This window comes from Paralichthys olivaceus, chromosome 11 (genome assembly GCF_024713975.1).
Source record: "Paralichthys olivaceus isolate ysfri-2021 chromosome 11, ASM2471397v2, whole genome shotgun sequence".
Classification (NCBI taxonomy): domain Eukaryota; kingdom Metazoa; phylum Chordata; class Actinopteri; order Pleuronectiformes; family Paralichthyidae; genus Paralichthys; species Paralichthys olivaceus.
The window spans coordinates 22,330,116-22,351,264 of record NC_091103.1 but is presented as its reverse complement, the minus strand read 5'-3'; the positions used below and the strand labels follow the sequence as shown (position 1 = coordinate 22,351,264).

Here is a 21,149-nt window from a genome sequence, read left to right as displayed (position 1 = left end):
ATTATACAGAACAGAGGACTTTTGAAATTATGTTTGAATAATAACCTGACAGTACATGTGCTGCTGTTGTGTAGCAACAAGACACTGGAATAGAAAGTATTATAGAATTTCTTCTCACTCTCTGTGTCTCTCTCCAGATGAAATGTATGCTGATTGCAGGGCCTATAGAGTGCGCAGCAGCTGCCTCTGATAAGCTGCTCACTGAAATCTGTGCCAGGTGAAAAAAAAAAGAAAGTACTTGTACAAAGAGGTCCAGCTGCTGATTGTGGATGAAGTGCGATTGACACGTCGTGGAAAATAAGAGTCAGGAGCAGTTTGTAGGGGAACAATGGCGATGGTGCTCCTGTCAGCCTTCATGTAAGTGAGTGATAATAGTTAAAGCTATGTGGGGTTAATGCCCCAGTATTCTGTAGTATTGAAAGAGGTGTTTGTAGTTAATCAGTGCCAGAGTTGTCGAGAACAGTAAAACTACAGTAGCAGGGATAAATGTTACGACACAAGTGAATGATGATTTAATTATTAGAGATTAGAGGCAGATATTGGGGTTCAATCAATCAAGGTTGTGAAAACTCATCAATTTCTGTGTTTAACAAAAACATAATTTGATGAACTGCTTTTCTTATAAAAAAGCATGTGGCTCTTAAAATTGTCTCAGTATTCAGCATCAGACTGGGACAAAGTCAGACTGAGTTTGAATCATTAAAGCCATTATTTTTCAAAACAAACTAAAAAATATACTTTTTTAATCTGAATCCACGAGACTTTGACTAATCCATGTTGTGAGATTTCTCTGAGAGGCACCGACAGCTGCTGGAGAAGTGTGGTTTGAGTTATTATAAGTGTGTGACTGACATCTAGTGGAGGACACCCATCAAGACAAATAAACCAATAGTAATATTATACTGTATAAATAAGTACAAAGATACCATACAGTATTTCATTGTGTGTGTGTGTGTTTGTGTGTGTGTTTGTATACTGTAAGTTATTTGATGACACAAATAATTAAAGAATAATAAAGAATAATTTCATACCTTTAAAAAAAATTCAGAGATGTGTTCAAAAGTGCTTTTATTTTGTGTAATAACTTATTGATTAATTACTATTATTATTAATGAGTTTCATACTTCTCTTTGTTTTGTTAACAATCAACTGTACTGTAGTAGAATAGGCTACAAATACCAACAGTGTCGTGTATGTAAAGACAACGTGTGTGATGCTTTTGAACATACGGTTGTTAAACCACTGAGACCTGAATTACCTGCTATTACCAGCAGCCTCTCACACTGGAGCCGTGTTGGAGGCTGTAACTTGACCTTGCTGCTTAATGGCTGTGTGACAATGGTGCCCCGTCCCACTGGCCTGTCTGCCCCGCTGGTGTCTATTTATAATGTCCAGACACGGTGCAGAGGTTATTCAGAGGTGTCGGCGAATACAAGGTGACAAGCACCGAGGAACAAAGGGTGAGACATTTTAACATTATTGTACCTGCTGTTGATTCTATTTACTAAAACTTATAAGTTGTTTTGTTGAGTTGGAAATGTACTCCACATTGTACTTTAAAATTGTGTAGTTATTTTCTTAATTAAGTGTTGAAATGTATATTTAATAAATATTATATTTATATCAACCCATGAGTGTACTCTGCAGGACACACCTTGTAATATTCTTTATTGTCTTTTTTAACAGAGTTGCAGATACATATTATATTCACATATGTTATGAATATACATGAGGGATGCTTTTCAGTATTTGTACAGTATCTCCAAAGTATTAAAGTTTCAATGTAACCATGGTTGTTCTGTGAAACTCTTCTCAGATGATCATATTTGTCTGTTGGTAAACTACAATGGTAAGTGCTTTGTTTTTTAATATTTGACACCGCATATAATAGAGATTGTCTCTGTACTTGTAGTTTTTAATCGGACACATTATGGAAAAAAACTTCTTATTTCTTTTCTGTGAAGGTGAAGAACAAAACAATGCTGGTGAGGCGTCATGAACATTGTGACAAATGCTACGATATCCACTGTCGAGCCCCGGATCAGATCTCCGTCTCGTGCATGGTCATCAAGTGTCAAAAACAATGCAGCGCCTTTTTTCATAAGTGCAAGCAAGAGGAGCATCAGCTCCTCTGTCCCAACGAGACCGTCCCCTGCCTCAATGCTCACTATGGCTGCCCGCTCACCATGCTGCGCCACAGGCTGGCCAAGCACCTGGAGGTCTGTCCCGCCAGCGTGGTGTGCTGCTCGCAGGAGTGGATCCGCTGGCCTGTTTCTGAAACTGACCTGACCTTCTGCAGGAATCTCTCAGAAGACCTTCAACCTGAGCCGCACCTGGATGTTGCTGTGGCTCTGAAGGACCAAGAGCTGCTGTTTCGATCCATAAAAATGAAGAATGTTTTTCCTGAGCTGATGATGGAGGACCCCCAGAATGCTATTTCTGGGGTTAACTGCCCTGCAGAGGAGGCAGCCTGTTCTTCAGATCATGGCGAATTCACAGAAAGAAGCTGCACAAGGAAGGAAGGGGGAGAACTCAGTCAAGAGGAGAGGGCTCTGGCAAAGAGCAGAGACATAGAGAATATTCACAACTTTGGCTCCTGGGAGAAAATATTCACAAAGGAGATGGGAGGATGCAAGGAAACTGTCAAAAACTTGAACAAGAGCGAAGAAAAAGAAAACAAGGAGCGAGAATCATCAAACTGTCAGGGAGAGGCAAGAAACTCACACCTGAACCAGGAGAACACTGCTGTTGCTGCTTCAAGCAGAGATGGTGCAACTGGCCTCGCACCATGGCAAGACGGGGTCCTGGAGAGGTTAGGTAAAGAAGTCAACGCAGCAGAATATAATATGTATCTGCAGCACAACGGGGCGATGCTGATTACCTTCGGCCAACTTGCAGCTTGCACTCCGAGAGAAAAAGATTTTGTTTACGGGAACCTGGAGCCCATCGAGGTCAGAACTGTCCGCTCATTCAATGTTCCTACCAGCTATCGAGCTAAGCGGGCCCACACGAAGGATCCCATGCACAAAGGCAAGAGCGTACACAGGAGTGTCGACACTGCAGATTTAGGAGTGCCGGTCGAGGAGCTTCCGAAGTGCGAAGAGATTAGCACCACGCTCCTCTGCTCTCTGGAGAAGGAATTGAAAGGACATTTGATCTCAGAGAGTAAGGGGGTGGAAGGTCTTTATGTGGATGTCGGAACACAAACATACAACTTCAGCTCCGCTCCATTCAAAGCGGATGCGTCCCTTGCGGATGTCATGAAAGACAAACCTCACGGCCTTTATGTTCACGTCGAAGCAGAATCTGTCACCAGGAGACACAACAAAACAAACTCAGCCTTCACCTACATGTGTGGCCATTTCTTTCGCCGTGATGAATACCGCTCTCATTTCAAGAATGTGCACTCTGACATACAAGCCTCTCTCAGCGGCTGGCTACAACAGCGCTGCCCCTTAGCATACCTCGGCTGCACTTTCGCCCAGACAAGGTTGCAGCCTGCAGGTCACCAGGCCGCAATTAAATTCCGCCGAGATGTCAGTGCCTTCGTCCTCCAGCCGCTGGTCCCCTCGTCCTTCTGCGAAGGCGGGAAAACCTTGAGCCCTCAGAGAAGCGGTGCACGTAATCTGGATCCGCTGAGCAGGCTGCCCCTGGAGATCCTGCAGCACATCGCTGGTTACCTTGACAGTTTCACGTTATCTCAGCTGTCCCAGGTCTCACAGCTGATGAGAGAGCTTTGCGCCATGTTGTTGCAGGGGAGAGGGATGGTCTCCCTCAAGTGGGAGAAGAAGACGTATTCTCACGGGGGAAGCGTCTGGAGATGCAGAAAGAAAGCAAGTATTTCTCTACGTCATGATATTGCTTAAATAATCCGACACAACTCTTTTTCTAGTACCTGAATTATCAAAATCATACATATATTACTCAAAGGTACAGTGAGTAAAAAATTTGTGATATCTAGTTTTGAAGTTGCATGTTGCAGCTGAACACCCCTCACCTCACCCTCTCCTTCCAAACATGAAAAAGAACATGTGGTAGCCTTTAACTGTCATAAAAATTTAAAAGGTGTTTAGTTTGTCCAGTCTGGACTAATGTGAAAAACATGGCGGCCTCTGTAGAGAGGGTCCCCTCCATGTAAATATAAAGTATTTAAATATAAAGGGTCTTTTCTGGGGTAGAGAAAACTACAATTCATACAATTTAGATGAAACAAACAACTGAAAACATCATGAGGATTATTCTACATTAAATTTCTGCCAATAGATCCCTTTCACCTAAATCTTACACACTGGACCTTTAATGAGCATTTCCATTCCATCTCACTTAGTGTTTGGATCTCAACCTTGTGCTCAAAGACAAAGTAAACGCAGGCCAAACTTCTTTATTGGTTTCCATTTAGTATCTGGCACCATTGTGTTGACTGTCATTGGAAAATTTCAGTCATCCATACAGGGTGACAGCTGCAGCATTGTAAACACTCCAGACTCTCAGTAGTCCTCTCTAAACATATTACACACTAAATCACAGACCTGTTGGAGATTTTCTGTTTTTTTTAGGAAGTACAGCTGCATGTGAGGAGCAGGATGTTGGTTTCTTTGCTTTGTTGTCAGATACACATTTCTGGTTGCTCATGCTGATTTTGTTCTACAGAATAAAATTCAGTAAACAAAAGAGGAATCACTTGAAAAGGCAAAGCCAAAACAAAGGTCAGACAGAATGCATTTTATTTTTCTGTTTTACTATTTATCATTTCTAGAGAGACTTAAATTTACTCTGCATCTGGATCCAGAGCTGAAGAGTGAAAATTATTGTGAAGTGGGAGGTAGTTGCAAGGATTTTATCGCCTTCATTTAATCAGCACATTATAGAAAGACAGGAGGAATTAAAACCTCATTAGTCCACTAAGCTGGACCTTGGCTCCTGTGGCTTAGACCACTGGTCCACAGGGACGCCTGCTGGTCTTGTGGTCTGAGCCTTGCGGATGCGCCTGTAGCTGCCTCAGAGTCTGGAGATGACCTAAATCATGTCAGGTTAAAAATCTAAAATGATCCAGACTGCCACCTCACCTAAGACCATTTAAACACATACTGTTGCTGCATGTAGCTTCATCTAAATCTAAAATATATATTTGAAAGTTGCAGGATTACGTGAGTTACGTGACGTAATGAAGAATTTGGCGGTAATGCACCTTGAAGTTGGTTGCCAACTGCCAATAAACAAAAAAGAAACAACAAAGAAGAATGAAGAGTTGAAGAAGATTGTGGATAAAATAAATACATTTAAAATGTTGTCACTGCTCATGCAAACATGCAGCAAATCTGGTGAAGATTGGATGAAATTAGCCGAGGAACTGGTGAGAAACAGTTGCGCATGGATTTTAAAAAGGCTTTAGACAGGCTGAAATACTTAAACTAATTAATTTGTCTTTTGCTCTTCGGTTAATCTTCCACAATTTATATATTTTTTCCTGATTGTCTGCAGATAAACTAATAAGCAACAGCTTGCGGTGCAGAACGCAACCTCTCGCATGGAGCCAATAAAGGATAAACACAATATAAATGTGTAATTGTGTATTTTTACATTCACTATGTCAGCACTGGCTTTATCATGGGACAAAGAGCGTGCTGATGAGATCAGGGATGTGGAATGGCCTGAGGCGTCGCTGCCAGGAACCACAAGTCAGTTGTGTGATCACTCATGGAAAGACAGGATTTATAAGAGTATGTGGGTGACAGCTGAGTATTTGCTCCTGGACGAAGGACATAATTTGTATAAATTTCGTATGGGTAAATATAGAAATAACACTGTGTGGCCTGACACGTGATGAAAATACAGTGCGATCCAGATTAAAAATACATTCATCCTCGTGGCCATTCAGCAGATCTGATAGATGCCCTGACAGCAGCCTCCTACACCTACTTCAGCTCTGTGTTTTTATCTCCAGGTTTGGGAGTTCAGCTCTCTGTTTTCCTCTGTGGACAGATGGAGCTTCAGCAGCGCTCCCTCCATGTCGGATCACCTGAAAACCTGCTCCTTCTACCAGAGGGAGGAACGCACTGAGCCGGTGGTTTTAGCCGGCCTGCGAGAGGTCAGAGGCAAACACGGAGAAGTAAAGCATCAGAGATAATGCTCACAGGCCCTGGAGCTCAGTGGGCGGACGGCAGCACGAAAAATGCCAAGTGAAGAATCAGTCAGACGTGATATGTGTGCACCTACAAAACTGCAAAATGGATGAAGCACCCACATATGTAGCTAGTGTATTGAAACAGGAATTCAGAGGCCTGTAGACACATTTATATCTGTGAGGAATTTACTGTTGCATATGCTGCATTTTACTTTTTTCTCTACACACAACTTTTCCTGCAAAAAGGAAAATACTTTACAGTAGATTTATTGAAGTTGTGTCTTTATTAAAAGAGGATTAAACGCCAAATTTAAGTTTAGCAGCAATCCTTGCACTGTTTTACTCTCTTTTGTTCACCACACTGAGCAGAGTAGTGTTGTTGGTTTCACTTTTCTTTATTCTAGTGTTTTAAAGATGTATTTTTAAAAATATTAATTAAGGGCAACAGATGTTCAAATCTGTTTTTCAACATGACAAGACTGACATCTGCTGGATAAAAGCTGAAGTGCTTCGTCAGTGTGGAATAGTGTCACATAAAACCCAAATGCTGAGCGTGATGTCACGTGTCCCATGTGTCATGTTTGATTAAATGCAACAGCTTTGCCTTGTGATGAGACACCAACAACTTTGTGTTTAAATTAGACTATTGATGAGTGATCTGTGTGTCTTGCTCTCGACCTGATTTATTTCACAGCAGCTCAGTGGAATAAAAAAGGTTGTTCCAAGTTAAAAGTGTTCTATTATTAAGCAAAAAGAAAAAGAAAAAGATGCACATGTGACGGATTGTCTACATCGACGGCATCTCAGAAGCCTCTGGGTTTCGGAGCTGGTTGATCACCTCTGACAGCATTTTGTTGCACAGGGCTGCGTATGGATTTAGAGCCACGGCCTGTTGTCGGGCAAATTCACTTCCGAGTGCAGCTGCTTTCTCAAAGTCTGCTCTGGCTGCGTCATCCTGACGCGCTAATCTTCGTAGAAGGCCTCTCTGCACCAGAGCCTGGCAGGCTGTTCTTCTGGCGCCGCCGCTCAGAGAGACGGCTTGGTCCAAGTCCTCCAGGGCGCCTGAGAGGAGAGAGGAGGAAAGCTCTGTGAGGCACCAACATGCACCTGGAGAGTTGATTCTTTCATTTGAAAAGTTTTACAGGCTTCACCCTCTCTCCTAAAGTTGGTCGACTGACTGACATGACATGACTTTACCTCAGAGTAAAGAGGCTGACATCACTTTATATTACTTTGTCGACATGTGTTGCAATGTACGTTGTAAAATAAAACAAACATATGCAGTAATTGTAATATTAAAACTGAATATAATCTAAAAATCTAATGCTTTTAATGTACAACAGATTCAAACGTAGTAGTAATCTATGTACCTGTACTATTTTCAAGACATAAAGACTGGCAGATTAACAAAATACTATTCTGCTGTTCAGTAAAGGCAGCGATTCAGCATGTGTGCAGGTCATTTTACATTTTTCTGCATATCTAAACGGGCACTCAGTAGAGTTCATACCTCAGTCCCTTATGAAACAACATTTCACAAGGTCCAGTGTGTAAGATTTAGGTGTTGGCAGATATTTAATGTAGAATAATCCTCATGATGTTTTCACTAGCTTGTTTTATCTAAATTGTATGAATTGTAGTTTTCTTTACTCCAGAAAAGGCCCTTTATATTTAAATACTTTATATTTACATCGAGGGGACCCTCTCTACGGAGGTCACCATGTTTTTTACATTAGTCCAGACTGAACAAACTAAACACCTTTTGAGTTTTAATGACAACTGAAGCTACCACAGGTTCTTTTTCATGTTTGGAAGGAGAGGGTGAGGAGAGGGATGTTTAGCTGCAACATGAAATGCCAACACTAGAATAAACATTTGGATGTTGTGACTTTAAAGGTACAGTGTGTAGAAATGTGTGATAACCTAACCAGAATTGAATGGGTTCTATATTGGGTCGTGTCCCACCCCCTCCGCAATTTTTGCGCAATCCTGCTAACTAACAAACACACAAAGGCAGATGACAACATAACCTCCTTAGTGGAGGTAACAAACGTTCTTATTGAGAGATGTCCAGACAATGTTGTCACCAGGTTACTAGCGAATGGTAAACAAACCCAACCTAAAGATAGAAGCTCTAGTTTTAGAAACACGCCGTAAGAAGATGTTGCAGTGGTGAGCAGATGTTGTGATTGGGGTTTCTAACATAAGAATCAGCTGTGATGATGACATTGTAATTTTTTTTAAATCTCATTACTTTGCAGGAGATATTTTAAATTGATTTAAAGGTTCAGTTTGTAAGATTTAGGTGAAAAAATTCTAATGGCACAAATTGATTAAAACATAACCCTAGTGATGTTTTAAATAGTTTTTTTCATCAAAATTGTATTAATTGTTGTTTTCTATACTCTAGAAGGGGCCCTTTGTATTTAAATACTTCATATTTACATCAAGAGGGTCCTCTCTACGGAGGCCGCCATGTTTTTTACATTAGTCCAGACAGGAAAACTAAACACCTTTTGAATTTTTATTACAACTGAAGGTTTCTCCAGAGAATTCTTACACTTTGACATGATTCTGTGTCAATTCTATTCCTTCATTGCAACTAACTCTGCTGTGCTAACCATATGTGGTATGTAGGAAACAAGCAGCTCGGGGCCTACGCAGTAACACTGCACTAGAGACACAAAGCTCTAATATGGAGTCATGCTGGCCCTCTGCTATGTCTGCACATATGGAAAGAGCTGTTATTGACTGTGTGGCATGTGTACCTGCTGTGTTGCCCTGCAGCCTCAGGGCCTGTGCCCGGTTGTTGTAGGCTGAGGCTCGCTCCGGCAGGATCTGGATTGCCTGGCTGAACAGTTGAAGTGCAGCTTGCAAATCCCCAGCCTCCGCGGCCGAGACGCCCCGCATCTCCAACTCTTTCACTTGCTCCAGCAACTCCGTGTCAAAGCCACTCTCTGGCAGGGCGAGATAAACAGGTTGAAAACCACTCAAATTCAATTGACAGCTAGCGTGGCAAAGGAAACAGAAATGTCACCCAGAACTCATCTTGGATTAAAATGTTGTTTTCTTATTCTAGAAATGGAATACGTCTCAAATAAATCCAATATGCTATGAAATGATAAAAACACAAAGCTGTGAGATGATATGAGACACATCAAGCCAGACGCTCACCATCATCAATTAACTCCTCGTCTTGGTTGAGGCCAGGGACGTCTCCGAAGGGGGTGTTGGGGTTGAATATGGCCTGAAGAACAGCTCGGTCATGTGCTGAGGCCATTTCACCAGTGTCTGTGGGGAAAGCAGAGAAAAATGGCAAAAAAGAGGAAACTCATGAGACTTAAATTACAGCTGGGGGGAGAATTCCTCCTCTGTTTCCACCAGCCAATCAAACTGGGGGGCGTAAGCAGAAGTGGACTTTGTAACATCTGTGTTTTATTAAGTGAAAACTTCAGGCCAGGGATGAGTGCAGGCTGCTCTGCTGCTGTTAGAATGATAGAGTGAACATGGGATTATTCAATCTGATGATTTCTGCTCCGTGCAAAGTGATTAAAGGTTTTTATGATGCTGCTTAAACCTCAGGAGATTTATTTTACACTAAAAAGCACTGTGCTGGAAGAAGAATTAACGTGTTGAAGAAGTAGGGGAAGTTTTTAAAGGACAAAACCGATCTGATGTTGAAAGAGCCCCTGCAATATCAATTTTACTATGAAATACTTTATTACAAGTAAAGGCCTGTAATTAAATATATAGCAAGTAAGTAAAAGTACACAAGCATTAACACGAACGTGTACTTTAAATAGCTAATTTAAAAGTACATGTTTTATTATTTGCTTAACTGACATAATGAAACAATTTTTCATGAGATTTCTTATTTATTGTAATTTGATGTAATAATATACTAATTTGATGTGTATTTATGCATAATCTTATATTAATATTATCATTATTTATATTGTTATTATTATAATAATTGTTATTAACATTTTTACTATGATTACAACCCTGAACTATTTCTCAGTGTTGTTGTTAGATGTGCTGTACGGCTGTCTGTGTTGTTTTTCAAATACATGTTGTACTGACTGTTGTGTTTTGTATATAGTTTTTATTGATTTAATCATTATAATTGCATTAAAACATTGAAGTAAAAGCAACAGTTTAATTCTAACAGTAACTGTCTTGGTGGAACTGTGTCACCATTCCTCTCTTTGTTTTTGCCAGTCCCCGTGAGCTGCAATTCTCCTTCTGCCCACCAGATGTCCTCAGACTTTCCTACCATTGAGTCACCTGACTCACCTGTCTCTCATTGTCCAATCAGCACACACTATATTTACTGCAGTCATGTCCCCCACCAATCATTGGTTTGTTTGTTGAATCACTGAAGTTCAACATGGTGTGAATTGTGTTTTCCTGCCTCCTGTATCTGTCTGTAAGCATCAGCTCACCCCCCTGCTCCAGTTATACTGTGAAGTAGTTTAATCTTACTGATATATCACATACCTATTACCATATGCAGTATTTTCAGTGTATTTCTGTCTTATGTGTTTATGTCTTGATATAAGAAGTTTAATGATCCTGTTGCAGGAGACATCCAGGTGACATGGGACCTGTCCTCTGCTGTGACTGCTGGTCTGGAGGAGGAACGTTTGACCTGATGTAGGATCATCTCTTTTAAAAGTAAGAACTTGTTCTTCATGAGCTGCTCGCTGTGTGACGCTGTTTGATGACGTGATGTTTGGAGAGTTTCCTGCTTGGCCTTGTTGCAGAAGTTTGGGATATTTCCTTCTTATCACGTGTCCATGTGTCTGTGACTTTGTTTGCATTTATTCCGGTTTAAGTTTTCAAATTAATTTTGTTGGGTTTCATTGCAGTAGTGTGATTAGTGTTTGACATGTCTGCAACATGTATTCGGATAGAGAAGCATGCGGCCGGTTCACTACCCTGCAGCCATTTTGTACCTGGGCCTTGTGTATAGGTCTGTGGCAATTACTGTTTATAAAACTGGGCGACGCTATACAGGTGCCATCATTTTGCACTTTTGACTTCATTTAGTTGTGATATGTGATGAGTGCTCGACCATTCTTACGTCCGTATCACAATGTTTCCATTTTCATAGCATCAGTAAGTAAGTAAAACCAAACTTAGCAGAAAAATGAACCTCTGACAGTGTGATGAGAATTACCGAAAATAAGAGAAACCATCATATTTTGACTTTTCAGTCTGGTCCTTGACCCATTCAATAACATGGAGGAGGCAGTGGTTTTGACCTGTACGGCAGCCAGCCACCAGGGTGTGATCTTGATGTTGTGGCTTCACTTTAAGGAAGCTGACATGTTGTCCACCTTCATACACAGTCTATGCTCTAGCTTGTGTTATTTAAATACAATTTAGCCTTAAACAGTGGTTATATACAGATTTATTGAAACATTGAACCTCTTCAGGTAAAGCTATTCTATTCTTACAATTTGCAGTAAACCTATAAAACAAGTATTTAGAGACAGGATTGAATAAAACGATAGATTATGTCTCTGTGCAGTTCCTCTCTTTGCTTCTTTTTCTGTGTGAAAGTGTTTGATCGCTTCATCTCTTGAGGCCTGAAAAATTATTCAAATGAAACCATTTGAGGAGGGGAATAAAAATCCCTCTCTGGCTAAACTGCTCACATCTCATGCTGCGATGAGAGACCTCACTTGGATTATTCGCAAACCAAAACAGTTTGGTAACACAGCATGGTTTGAAAATCGTAGTGTTTTACTTCTACAGACGTTGAAGTTCTCTGGTGTAAACGGCCGTAGACCCAGTTACTCTAGAGTGCAAACAGTGTTTTGTTATGTTTGTGTTTTTACAGAAGAGAAAACCTTTTTATTGCATATCTATATTCATGCTGTACATGTTTTATTTTTTACTACGTTTAGATTTATTTTTTTAATCCAGACCTGCTGTTGTTTAAAATTTGTTGCATTAATTAAAATTCCGAATATGCAAGGGGTTGTTTGGTAGGACTGGAACAGAAATTAGTGATTATGTCTGGTGGTGGTTAGTCTTTCTATGTGGAGTTTGCATGTTCTCCCCATGTCTGCATTGTTGTTTGTATGCGTAATTCAGCTTCCCGCTGCAATCCAAAAGCATGAAGACGGGGATTAGGTACATTTGATACTCTAAATTGTTTGTTTGTCTCTGTATGTTGGACCTACCTTAGCTTCACGTCCAGATTGTACCCCGCCCCTCACCCAATGTCAGCCCCCCCACGACCCGCTAACCAGAAGGTCGGCTGTTTGATCCCTGTCTCATCCATTCCCCATTTTCCCCCATTTTGCCTGACAACTGTGCATGAAAGAGAGAAGGGCTGCACATAGATGCACTGTATGAGTGTGTGTGTATGTGGGTGAATGGCAAAACAGTCATCAAGACTATGGTAAATGGTCTATATAAATAATATATAACCATTTACCATAATGGAGGATGGATGTTTCTGTAAATTTGAATTTTAATGGTATTTTAATGGAATATAACACACAGAATAATAAGAAAGGAATCTCTGCATCCACCAAATGGTTAAGTTACAGTGTTGAAACGAAGAGCAGTGTCTCCACAGTGAGAGGTGTTGTTGCTCTTATCAAACAATAGATAACAGACGAGGGTAACAACAGATATCACCGTGATGGGAACCTGATACACAGTAAGTGATATGAATACAGAGCGAGTTTGATCAGGAAACATGGAGACACGGTGGTTTACTGTCGCAGCTCTCTCCGGCCTTGAAAAGAAACTGCAAGTATCACCAGCAAATGTGTGGAACATAAAAACCATCTAAACACAATGTGTAGCTGAGATGATGTGATTCATCCACACTGGAGATTAAGATTTCATGATCATTTAGTTCAAGTTCCTGCTTAATTATTTTTATTAGACATCCTGTAGGTTTCAAGGTATAAGGTGTACATAATTTAAAGATCATGCAGGTATTAATCAGACACTTAATACCTTCTCCGCTTAACAAAGTTCCCACTAACAGAGTTCTTAGCATAGTGTTAATGTGATGCCGTCACGTGCTGATAATGCAGACACTTTCCAAGAGAGAGGTAAAAGATTTATTCAGCGTAAGATGTGAGGCAAAGGAAAATCTTTTGAAGTGTGAGTCAGGCAATGGACCGTCTGAAGTCAGAGATCCCTCCGTGATAAAAGCTGCCGTACACACGGAGATGTGCAGTGTGACTGGAGATTTCTCAATGAAGCAAACTGATTAGAAGGAAGTCAATGAAGTCTCCCCCAAATTAAACTGCTAATTAGGTGGCAAAGTCAGATTTTAAAAAAATGGATCAGAAAGAAATGAGTAACAGGGACATTTTTTTTATTTTTTAATGAGTCACCAAAGATCCCAGAACTTGAGTTCACGTCTATACGCGTCTATATAACATGTTTGTTCTCTCACAATATTGGCAAAAATGCAATGCACTTCCTGCGATGTGCATGGCATTTAAGAATGTGCACTTTAAACACGAGCAGTCTCTGTTTGCATTTTCCATGTCTGAATTTCCTTCAATTTTCATCATGCAAGTTGGATAAAGGAACGAGTTCTCCCGATGTTGTGTTGAATTACATTAATGCAACAGCACAAGCAAACGATAACAGCGTTTAAACATCAGCTATTGAACAGATCACACCATTAACATTCATATGACAATAAAATCAGGCAATACTTCTAAAGTGATATTTTGAATTTACTACAGCTGAATTATACTTCATGCACAGTCTTGTTTTTAAATTAAACTAATCAATTCTTTCCACTATCGATTAACCTTCTGCTAACAAACTAAATGAATCATTTCAGCACTTTATTCGCTTTGTGATCCACTTCCATTTCTTCAATTGTGCGTTGAATTTCATTCAAAGTAAAATTGTCAAAATAAAAATGCTGAATAAGTTCCCAGCTGCGGTAAAATATCCTTCATCAATTTAAATGTTTTAAAAATGCTCCACTTGTTCTGCACTTTATGTGAATCCAACACTTCAGAGACTAATTTTGGAAGAAAATTATAAGCCGTAACAGCACCTGCTCGACTAATGCGGCAGGTTTTAAGCATCTAATTTAAACATCCCCTGCTGCACCGCTGCAGCTCGATTCTGTGGCCATCCTGACACTTAATTTAGCCATGAGAAGCAAATCTGATCTGGAAAACTACACCGTCTAAGGTTTTAATTGCCTTTTTCAAACCCCCTTGCAGTAATTTATTTGCCTGAATGATAACAATCCAAGAGGATTTAAAAAAGCTTCTTGATTGCTGGGCCAAAGAGAAGTTTTCTCTCTTGCCACTTGAGAGAGCTCTTGTTGCTTTTATTTCCGCTTCGCAGGCCCTCTGCTCCCCCTCCACCAAGTCAACACAGACAGTTTGATCCTGCACAACTCCCATTTTCCACAGGGTAATAAGTTAAGGAGTGAAGGCTAGGCTATCATGTTCACGGTCACTCAAAAAGCTGCAGATTTTCTGCAGAAGCACAGCGTGTCCCCCATGGCTTCCCCTATAGTGCAAAAGTGTAAAAGCAATAATGTGAGGATTATCAGTCTTCTATTACTGCAAATTGCACTGCATCAGTACCACTCAACCTAATTATGTCAATGGGGTAACACACTGGCCGTGTTTGCCGACGCCAGATACCAAGAGCTGCGGAGGACGGCTGCTGCTGTGGGCCGGAAGGGAAATAAAGAGATAATCAAAATACTGACCCTCAGTGGTGGTACTGCTGTAAAACCTAATAACAACATAAAGCAAAGAACACACCCTTTGAATTTCCTCTAAGCAATTATAAAGACAATAGACCGATTAAATCTGACTGCAGCAGCGGAATATAAATAATGGAACAGTGTTAACTGAAGTGCAAATATTGAATGAGACAGCAGCATTACTTTTAGCTGTTTAGCAGAGGGAGTGAACATTTCTCCACATAAAAGCTCCTCGTGGACTTTTGTAAACGCACCAGAGATCATTTCAAAGTTATCCCTGCAGTACAAATGAGCAGAGGAACATAAATGAATGAAATGTAAAAATTAATGAAACCACAGTGATATATTTAGCTTTCTTCTTTCTCAGCTATCCTGTTGCGTCACATTGTCGGGTAAAGAAATGGCCTTGGATATGGTGGTAATAACCCTGTGAGGCTTTAGCTTCGCTTCACTACTGTCTGTGAATCTGACATCAAAGCTTGTGCTCCTAATCCCTCCGCCCTACAGAGGTAAACAGGGGCCCGCGTGTCGATACCTGGTCCGTTACGATGACAAAGGACCATCGCGTGCTGTGTGGGGGCGTCCTGAGCTGGATTAAAACAAAGTAATCCGCTCTGTCTAGAGGTGGAGTAACTGCAGAGGTTCCAGAGGTTAAGCAAATAAACAATATGCTCCCTTTTTTATGGGCTGATATCTTCAGCGACCCGCCTCCCTTCTGTGATGAATACATACTGCTTCCTGTCTGCCTCGCCATAGACATGTGGGGCGAATCCCAGCTGTTCATCCTGATGGATTTGGATGGTTTGCCACCCATACTTTCATTGGTGGAGAGCACAAACCACTGAATTGCAATAGGAAAGCATTGGATATCTAGGGGATGCTCGCTGCAAGGTCACGTCCACTTCCTCTTGTTTTGCCCCAACACAAAGTAGGTACTGAATATTAATGTTGTGACATTTTATGCATTTATAAACATGATTTATGGCAAAAATGTGGAAATGGCTTTGTTTGGCTTGTTGGTTAAGCAAAGACTGAATGTGGCGAAGCTGTCAGGCGCCACAAATGTCTCCCATGTGGTCGGATAAATCAACATAAATCTCAGTGAACTTCTCTGGATTAGTTGAAGCGTTGCATGCAACGTTTTAATTCAGAAGCAAAAATAACGTGATCGTGTTTATATTTATTGACAATATGACAGATCCCTGGTGTGATCGGCCACGACGCACCAAATTTCCATCCCCACCAGATAACCATTCGCTGATGTGTCCTTGTTACCCCCTACAAGAAAATTAATGGGAGTAAATTCCCAACCCTTTGCCCTCAGCATGGCAGTACAGTTAGTACCCTTCTTACAAGTATCTGTCAGGTTCTGTGAAAAATGGATGAAACAAGTCAAAGAGTTGTGGCCTTTTACACTTCATGATCGGCCCATCTGCAATTTATTGGCTTGCTGTCATGAATTAATGGTGCAGTTTATCGTTGCTGAAAATGGTGGGATCTCAGAGTTTGAGGGAAAGTAGTAGAGTTATATTCATTATAGTGGTTTTTACATGTTGATATCAATACTTGGGCACCTGAATTAGGTTGCAGGATTGTAAAACAATGTGGTTTATGATATGTGACGTAATACCTTCGTGAACTGTCCCTAGACGGTTCCCCTCAGGCTGGACTGCATGAAATCTGACACAGATGGATTTTGTATAGGAGGCATATGTTTGACTCTGACAACAGAAACTGTATCTACAAGCTTTACCTGGTTCTGTCTCAACGGTTGCACTCATTTCTTAACAATCAAGACCAATTCAATATCGGTCTGAAAAATAGGCGTATAGTGCATTTTCTACACTCAGGCAATGAAACGACCATAAAACCAAGATGATGCAGTGTGTGTCTCTGAGAATAAGACAACAAAAAATCACTCACTCTTCCAACTAACCAGCCATGATTAATACGATGATTGCATCAACTGAGGTACTGAGGAGACACAAAATTAATGGAACCTCATTTTTAGGATTTGGTGTTTTGGGACGTGCAAATGTCTTTCCCAAAGTAATGTGGTGGACCGTGGCCGGAACTGTCGTAATGAACCGTGGATGATTTACGGTTCAGCGAGGAATTAAAGTGGAACAGGCTCTTACAGGCAGAGAGAAAACGAGCCTATCTTATACATTTCCCCAGGCTAACGTACATTTCAGGGCCTGCTGGGAATGTGTTGCAGATGTTTGATTGAAATTTGATTGTGGGTTTTGAGGGATGGTTGTGAATATGTGTGTGTGTGGTTTTATATATTGGGAGGGGGTAGTGTGCAACTCTGTTTCTCACAATCAATCTAGTGTTACTGTACAATTAAAAGGTGCAATCAGAAATCTGGGAGTAAGAGACCACCCCAAGGGGAAGCTGCTGTCACTCCAAAATGACTGTAACTGACAAATAACTTTCAAATTTCTTATATTTATGTATATGTGTGTGTATAATACACTGCCTGGCCCCAAAAAAAGTCACCACCAAACAAAAAGGTCACACACTCTAATATTTTGTTGGACCGCCTTTAGCTTTGATTACGGCATGCATTCGCTGTGGCATTGTTTCGATAAGCTTCTGCAATGTCACAAGATTTATTTTCGTCCAGTGTTGCATTTTTCACCAAGATCTTGTATTGATGATGGGAGAGTCGTACCACTGTGCAAAGCCTTCTCCAGCACATCCCAATGGGGTTAAGGTCTGGACTCTGTGGTGGCCAATCCATGTGTGAAAAGGATGTCTCATGCTCCCTGAACCACTCTTTCACAATTTGAGCCCGATGAGTCCTGGCATTGTCATCTTGGAATATGCCCGTGCCATCAGGGAAGAAAAAATCCATTGATGGAATAACCTGGTCATTCAGTATATTCAGGTAGTCAGCTGACCTCATTCTGAACCTAGACCTGACCAACTGAAGCAACCCCAGATCATAGCACTGCCCCACAGGCTTGTACAGTAGGCACATGGCATGATGGGTCCATTACTTCATCCGCCTAAATCCAGGTGGCGATTTTTTTTGTATATATGGTTTAAAGAAATATCATCCTTCTGTCCATTCTTTCATTCTGTCTCCTGAAAATGTCAAAATGACCACCAGAAATCACAGGGGGGCAATATAGCCAATAGTTCAAACAAGACAATCATATCATACACGAGAAAGAAATTTTAATAAAAGTCGAACTTTTGACTAACTGCTATTTGCAACACCACTTACTCTCAAGCGATGCACAACCTCCACCACTGTCACGTTTGTTGTTGTCCCAAAATCTCGACTCTGTAAAGCCCTCTAGTGGCCGCTTAACAACCATGTCTATGGTGGCCAAGAGGGCTCAAAGCATTGAACTAACAGCAGGTTTCACTTTTTTGGGTCCCCCCTGGAAACATTTTTGTTTTTTGCAATTTGCATTTGTTTTGACTTTTTGCAGCGCATGTGTTGTCAAATTGATGAATTAGTTTTCTTCTTATTAATTTGCATTACGTTGAGCTCTCTGGGCTAAAGTGCACGTCAGCGTAAAGGATGCATCGAAGTATGTTGGTAGTTACTGTTGTTACTTTGTTGTTGAAGGCAGCATGACTGAGTTGTAGCCCTAGAAGTCCCTGTATCCGCTCTGAGAAGTTTGGTTTACATAATAATCCCACTCACATTATTCTATACAAAATGCACAATTTAGGCTTTGGCTCTAATTGCACAGATCGTTAAAAAACCAAAAGCTTGTGAAGTATTCATTTTAAGTTCCAGGCAAACAAAAAACTGAACCAGCAGCTGTGTGTGACAAAAAAAAAAGGTCTGAGTCACAGAGCCTCGGCGCCATCTGATCACAAGGACAAACTTGTCAACATGATTGTGCAAACTCCCAAAGTTCAGACAGCTTTTCTTTTGGTGCAATAATGCAGCACCTGCACACACCAGTGTGCTGCAGCCCTTGCTGCATGAGAAGGGACTGCAATGCTGAGGCATGACATTCAGTTCAAACTAATACTGGCCTCTTCTGATGAAGCCAAAATAGCTCAGAGGCAACTAAATAAAAAAGCCTCTAAAGTCGTCCGTCGGGGAACAGCGATGTGCCACCATTTGCTCCAAAAGTCTCTGATCTGCTCAAATCATTGAGAAACGACAATACCCAGAGCGCCTGGCTTTGAGCTTGTGAGCAGCACAGTGGAGCGTTGAGCTCATTCTCTCTCTCTTTGGCAACACTTGCACTGTTTGAGTTGTTGAAATCGATCTCTGATGATGCACCTGGGTGTGGAACCTGCAGGGGATTATACAGTACATCATATTTAGAAGCAGCGTCTCGCAGAGGAATCTCATTACAATTTGTTCGTGATAGATGAACAAATAATGCACATTCACCCTCACTCTTTAATTTGGCTCACACAGATGCTTTATCTTTATTTTTCTGCTGTGTAATGTTGTCAATATATTGTTATGTTGGATGATGATGTTTTTTTTGTATTGAGCACTAAAATACCAGCCGTATCCGATTTATGAGGCAAAAGCATTTTTGCTATTGCATTTCTGAATATCTGTATAATGCAGGTTTTATTCTCTTCCCACCACAGTGACACTGAGTGCACATGCATAAAGCCAGTCAGTTACTGCTCTTCTCATCTGACAGCTCTGTCTGGGTTTACAGTATAAGCATGGGTAAGACTCTCCCACTGTCCTCACAGGACGAGCTGACGTTTTGGATGGTTTTGAGGGTCTCTCTGTTAGAACGAGTAACATTTACACCTGCAGAAATTTGATGCAAACAGTGTTAAATACATAAAGCTCAATTAAATATTCTGCCAGTCCTTGAGTTTTGTTTGAATTAAACAGTGCAGATCTACATAATTGCATATTCCGCCTGACAGATGGCATCAATAATCAGATATACAATTAAACACCAATTATTATCTACATTGTATGACATCATACTGGCACCATCTGCAAAAGAAAAGAAAATCTAAAATGCAATTTCCTCCCTGGAAAGCACACATCCATGCACCTACCATCACATTTCTCATGCATTTTTTAGAGTCAACTGTTCTCATGCGAGGATGCACTTGAGCAGGCCTATCTGGTCTTTGTGAGAAACCATCTGCATGTCTTTAAAATCCTCTATTAGAAAGTTAAATGAGCACATGAATATCCCTGGAGATCGTTTACCTGCATTGGATAGAAAATAAGATTTTTATGGTGGAGCAGACATTACAGTGCAGCCCCAAAGTAGAATGGATAGCCTTGGTCCAAAGCTTATTTAACACTTGATGTCATGCGGCTACATCATTTGTGCAGGCGGGATAACTCATTTGGAAAATGAAAAGTCCCTTGGAGTGATGTGCGAGATCTAATCGGCCGCAATATTGTATGGTTTGTAGATTACTTCTTGTCAGCAGTTCAGCAGCTGCAAAAATGGTTGGTTAATGTGTCAGACTAGATTGTCTGAGGGGCCAAGTATGGTTGTATAAGAGTCTGAGGTTTGTTTTGCATAAAGAAACTTTTCATTACATGGAGGATATCATTCATCTTATTTGTGGAAATGTCAAAAAGCCCACATGAAATACAAAATACAGGAGAAGTAGGAACCGTGAGACAGATGCTATTCATTGCTGTACACCATGCAGGCTACTGGATATCTTGCAAAACCCCAACAATCATGTTTGTGGATGTAGTTATGCATATTGACCAAAGGATGGAGCCCAAAGACAGAGCTTTCCAGTTGTGCTGCAGGTCACTTCAAGGGATTCAGTCTGTGAGGTCCATGCATGGAGACTGAATAAAACATGATGCTTCTCTTCTGCCTTCAGCAACACAACAACATCAAGACTTCACTTCATCGCTGTCTCGCGAAAGTTGCATTTGAATTCTTTAAATATTCAACAATGTCAAGGGCTTATTACTCAGAGCAAGGTCTCAGGTTTTGTTGTGGTAATTTAAAGCTCTAGGGCGGTTTCCATTAATATAGGTCAACAAGGTATTATTAGAAACAACAAGGAAGAAACATTTACAGCCAATTTACTGGTTTCGTTCTTTAGTGACTCATCACGTTTGTATCTGGAGGCAGCAGCCTTTGCATCTGGCTCAGATCTTTCTGGAGCCAGGCGCCCACTCACGGCTCCCATGTAAATACAGTCTGTTTGTTATGAGCTATAGTTCCAGCGAAAGGTTGTAAGCGCTGACCTCAGTCCAGCTCTAATCAACAGAGCGGCACAACGTCCCACACTATTAATCTTACTGGGCCGAGAGGTTCATAGACTGCACAGGCCACAATCTGTGCGACAAAGCCACTGATTCCATGA

The 21,149-nt window shown here is 41.0% G+C and overlaps 2 protein-coding genes and 1 long non-coding RNA gene across 4 annotated transcripts in view; 2 read left to right on the top strand and 1 right to left on the bottom strand.

Annotated features, from left to right (window-relative positions):
- Positions 1 to 1,310: 1,310 nt before the first annotated feature.
- On the top strand, positions 1,311 to 6,127 carry LOC109630431 (F-box only protein 40). 2 transcript variants are annotated; one of them, XM_069534655.1, is made up of 4 exons: positions 1,311 to 1,460; positions 1,817 to 1,849; positions 1,965 to 3,833; positions 5,945 to 6,127. In XM_069534655.1, the coding sequence occupies exons 2-4, from the start codon at positions 1,847 to 1,849 to the stop codon at positions 6,125 to 6,127; spliced, it is 2,055 nt and encodes a 684-aa protein (XP_069390756.1). In that variant the 5' UTR covers positions 1,311 to 1,460; positions 1,817 to 1,846. The 2 variants fall into 2 exon arrangements, with proteins under 2 accessions (XP_069390756.1, XP_069390757.1); XM_069534656.1 differs by lacking the exon at positions 1,817 to 1,849 and having other exon boundaries at positions 1,314 to 1,460.
- A 165-nt stretch (positions 6,128 to 6,292) lies between these two features.
- ttc36 (tetratricopeptide repeat domain 36) lies at positions 6,293 to 9,457 on the bottom strand. The gene is made up of 3 exons (XM_020088641.2): positions 9,299 to 9,457; positions 8,893 to 9,081; positions 6,293 to 7,186 (listed from the first exon to the last, which is right to left on the bottom strand). Exons 1-3 carry the CDS (start codon positions 9,402 to 9,404, stop codon positions 6,912 to 6,914), a joined length of 570 nt encoding a protein of 189 aa, XP_019944200.1. The 5' UTR covers positions 9,405 to 9,457; the 3' UTR covers positions 6,293 to 6,911.
- A 1,039-nt stretch (positions 9,458 to 10,496) lies between these two features.
- LOC138412051 (uncharacterized) overlaps positions 10,497 to 21,149 on the top strand; it is a 48,675-nt gene continuing 38,022 nt past the window's right edge. Inside the window, exons 1-2 of the long non-coding RNA XR_011244573.1 lie at positions 10,497 to 10,553; positions 10,709 to 10,801. This is a non-coding gene — a long non-coding RNA (uncharacterized lncRNA). The remainder of the gene's footprint in view (positions 10,554 to 10,708; positions 10,802 to 21,149) is intronic.

Coding starts and splice junctions, on each gene's coding strand:
- LOC109630431 (XM_069534655.1), top strand. Junction 3,834..5,944: donor TCTGGAGATGCAGAAAGAAA/GCAAGTATTTCT, acceptor TTTTATCTCCAG/GTTTGGGAGTTCAGCTCTCT.
- ttc36 (XM_020088641.2), bottom strand. CDS start 9,404: ATGGCCTCAGCACATGACCGAGCTGTTCTTCAGGCCATATTCAACCCC. Junction 9,082..9,298: donor CGAGGAGTTAATTGATGATG/GTGAGCGTCTGG, acceptor TCGCCCTGCCAG/AGAGTGGCTTTGACACGGAG. Junction 7,187..8,892: donor GCTGCAGGGCAACACAGCAG/GTACACATGCCA, acceptor CTCTCCTCTCAG/GCGCCCTGGAGGACTTGGAC.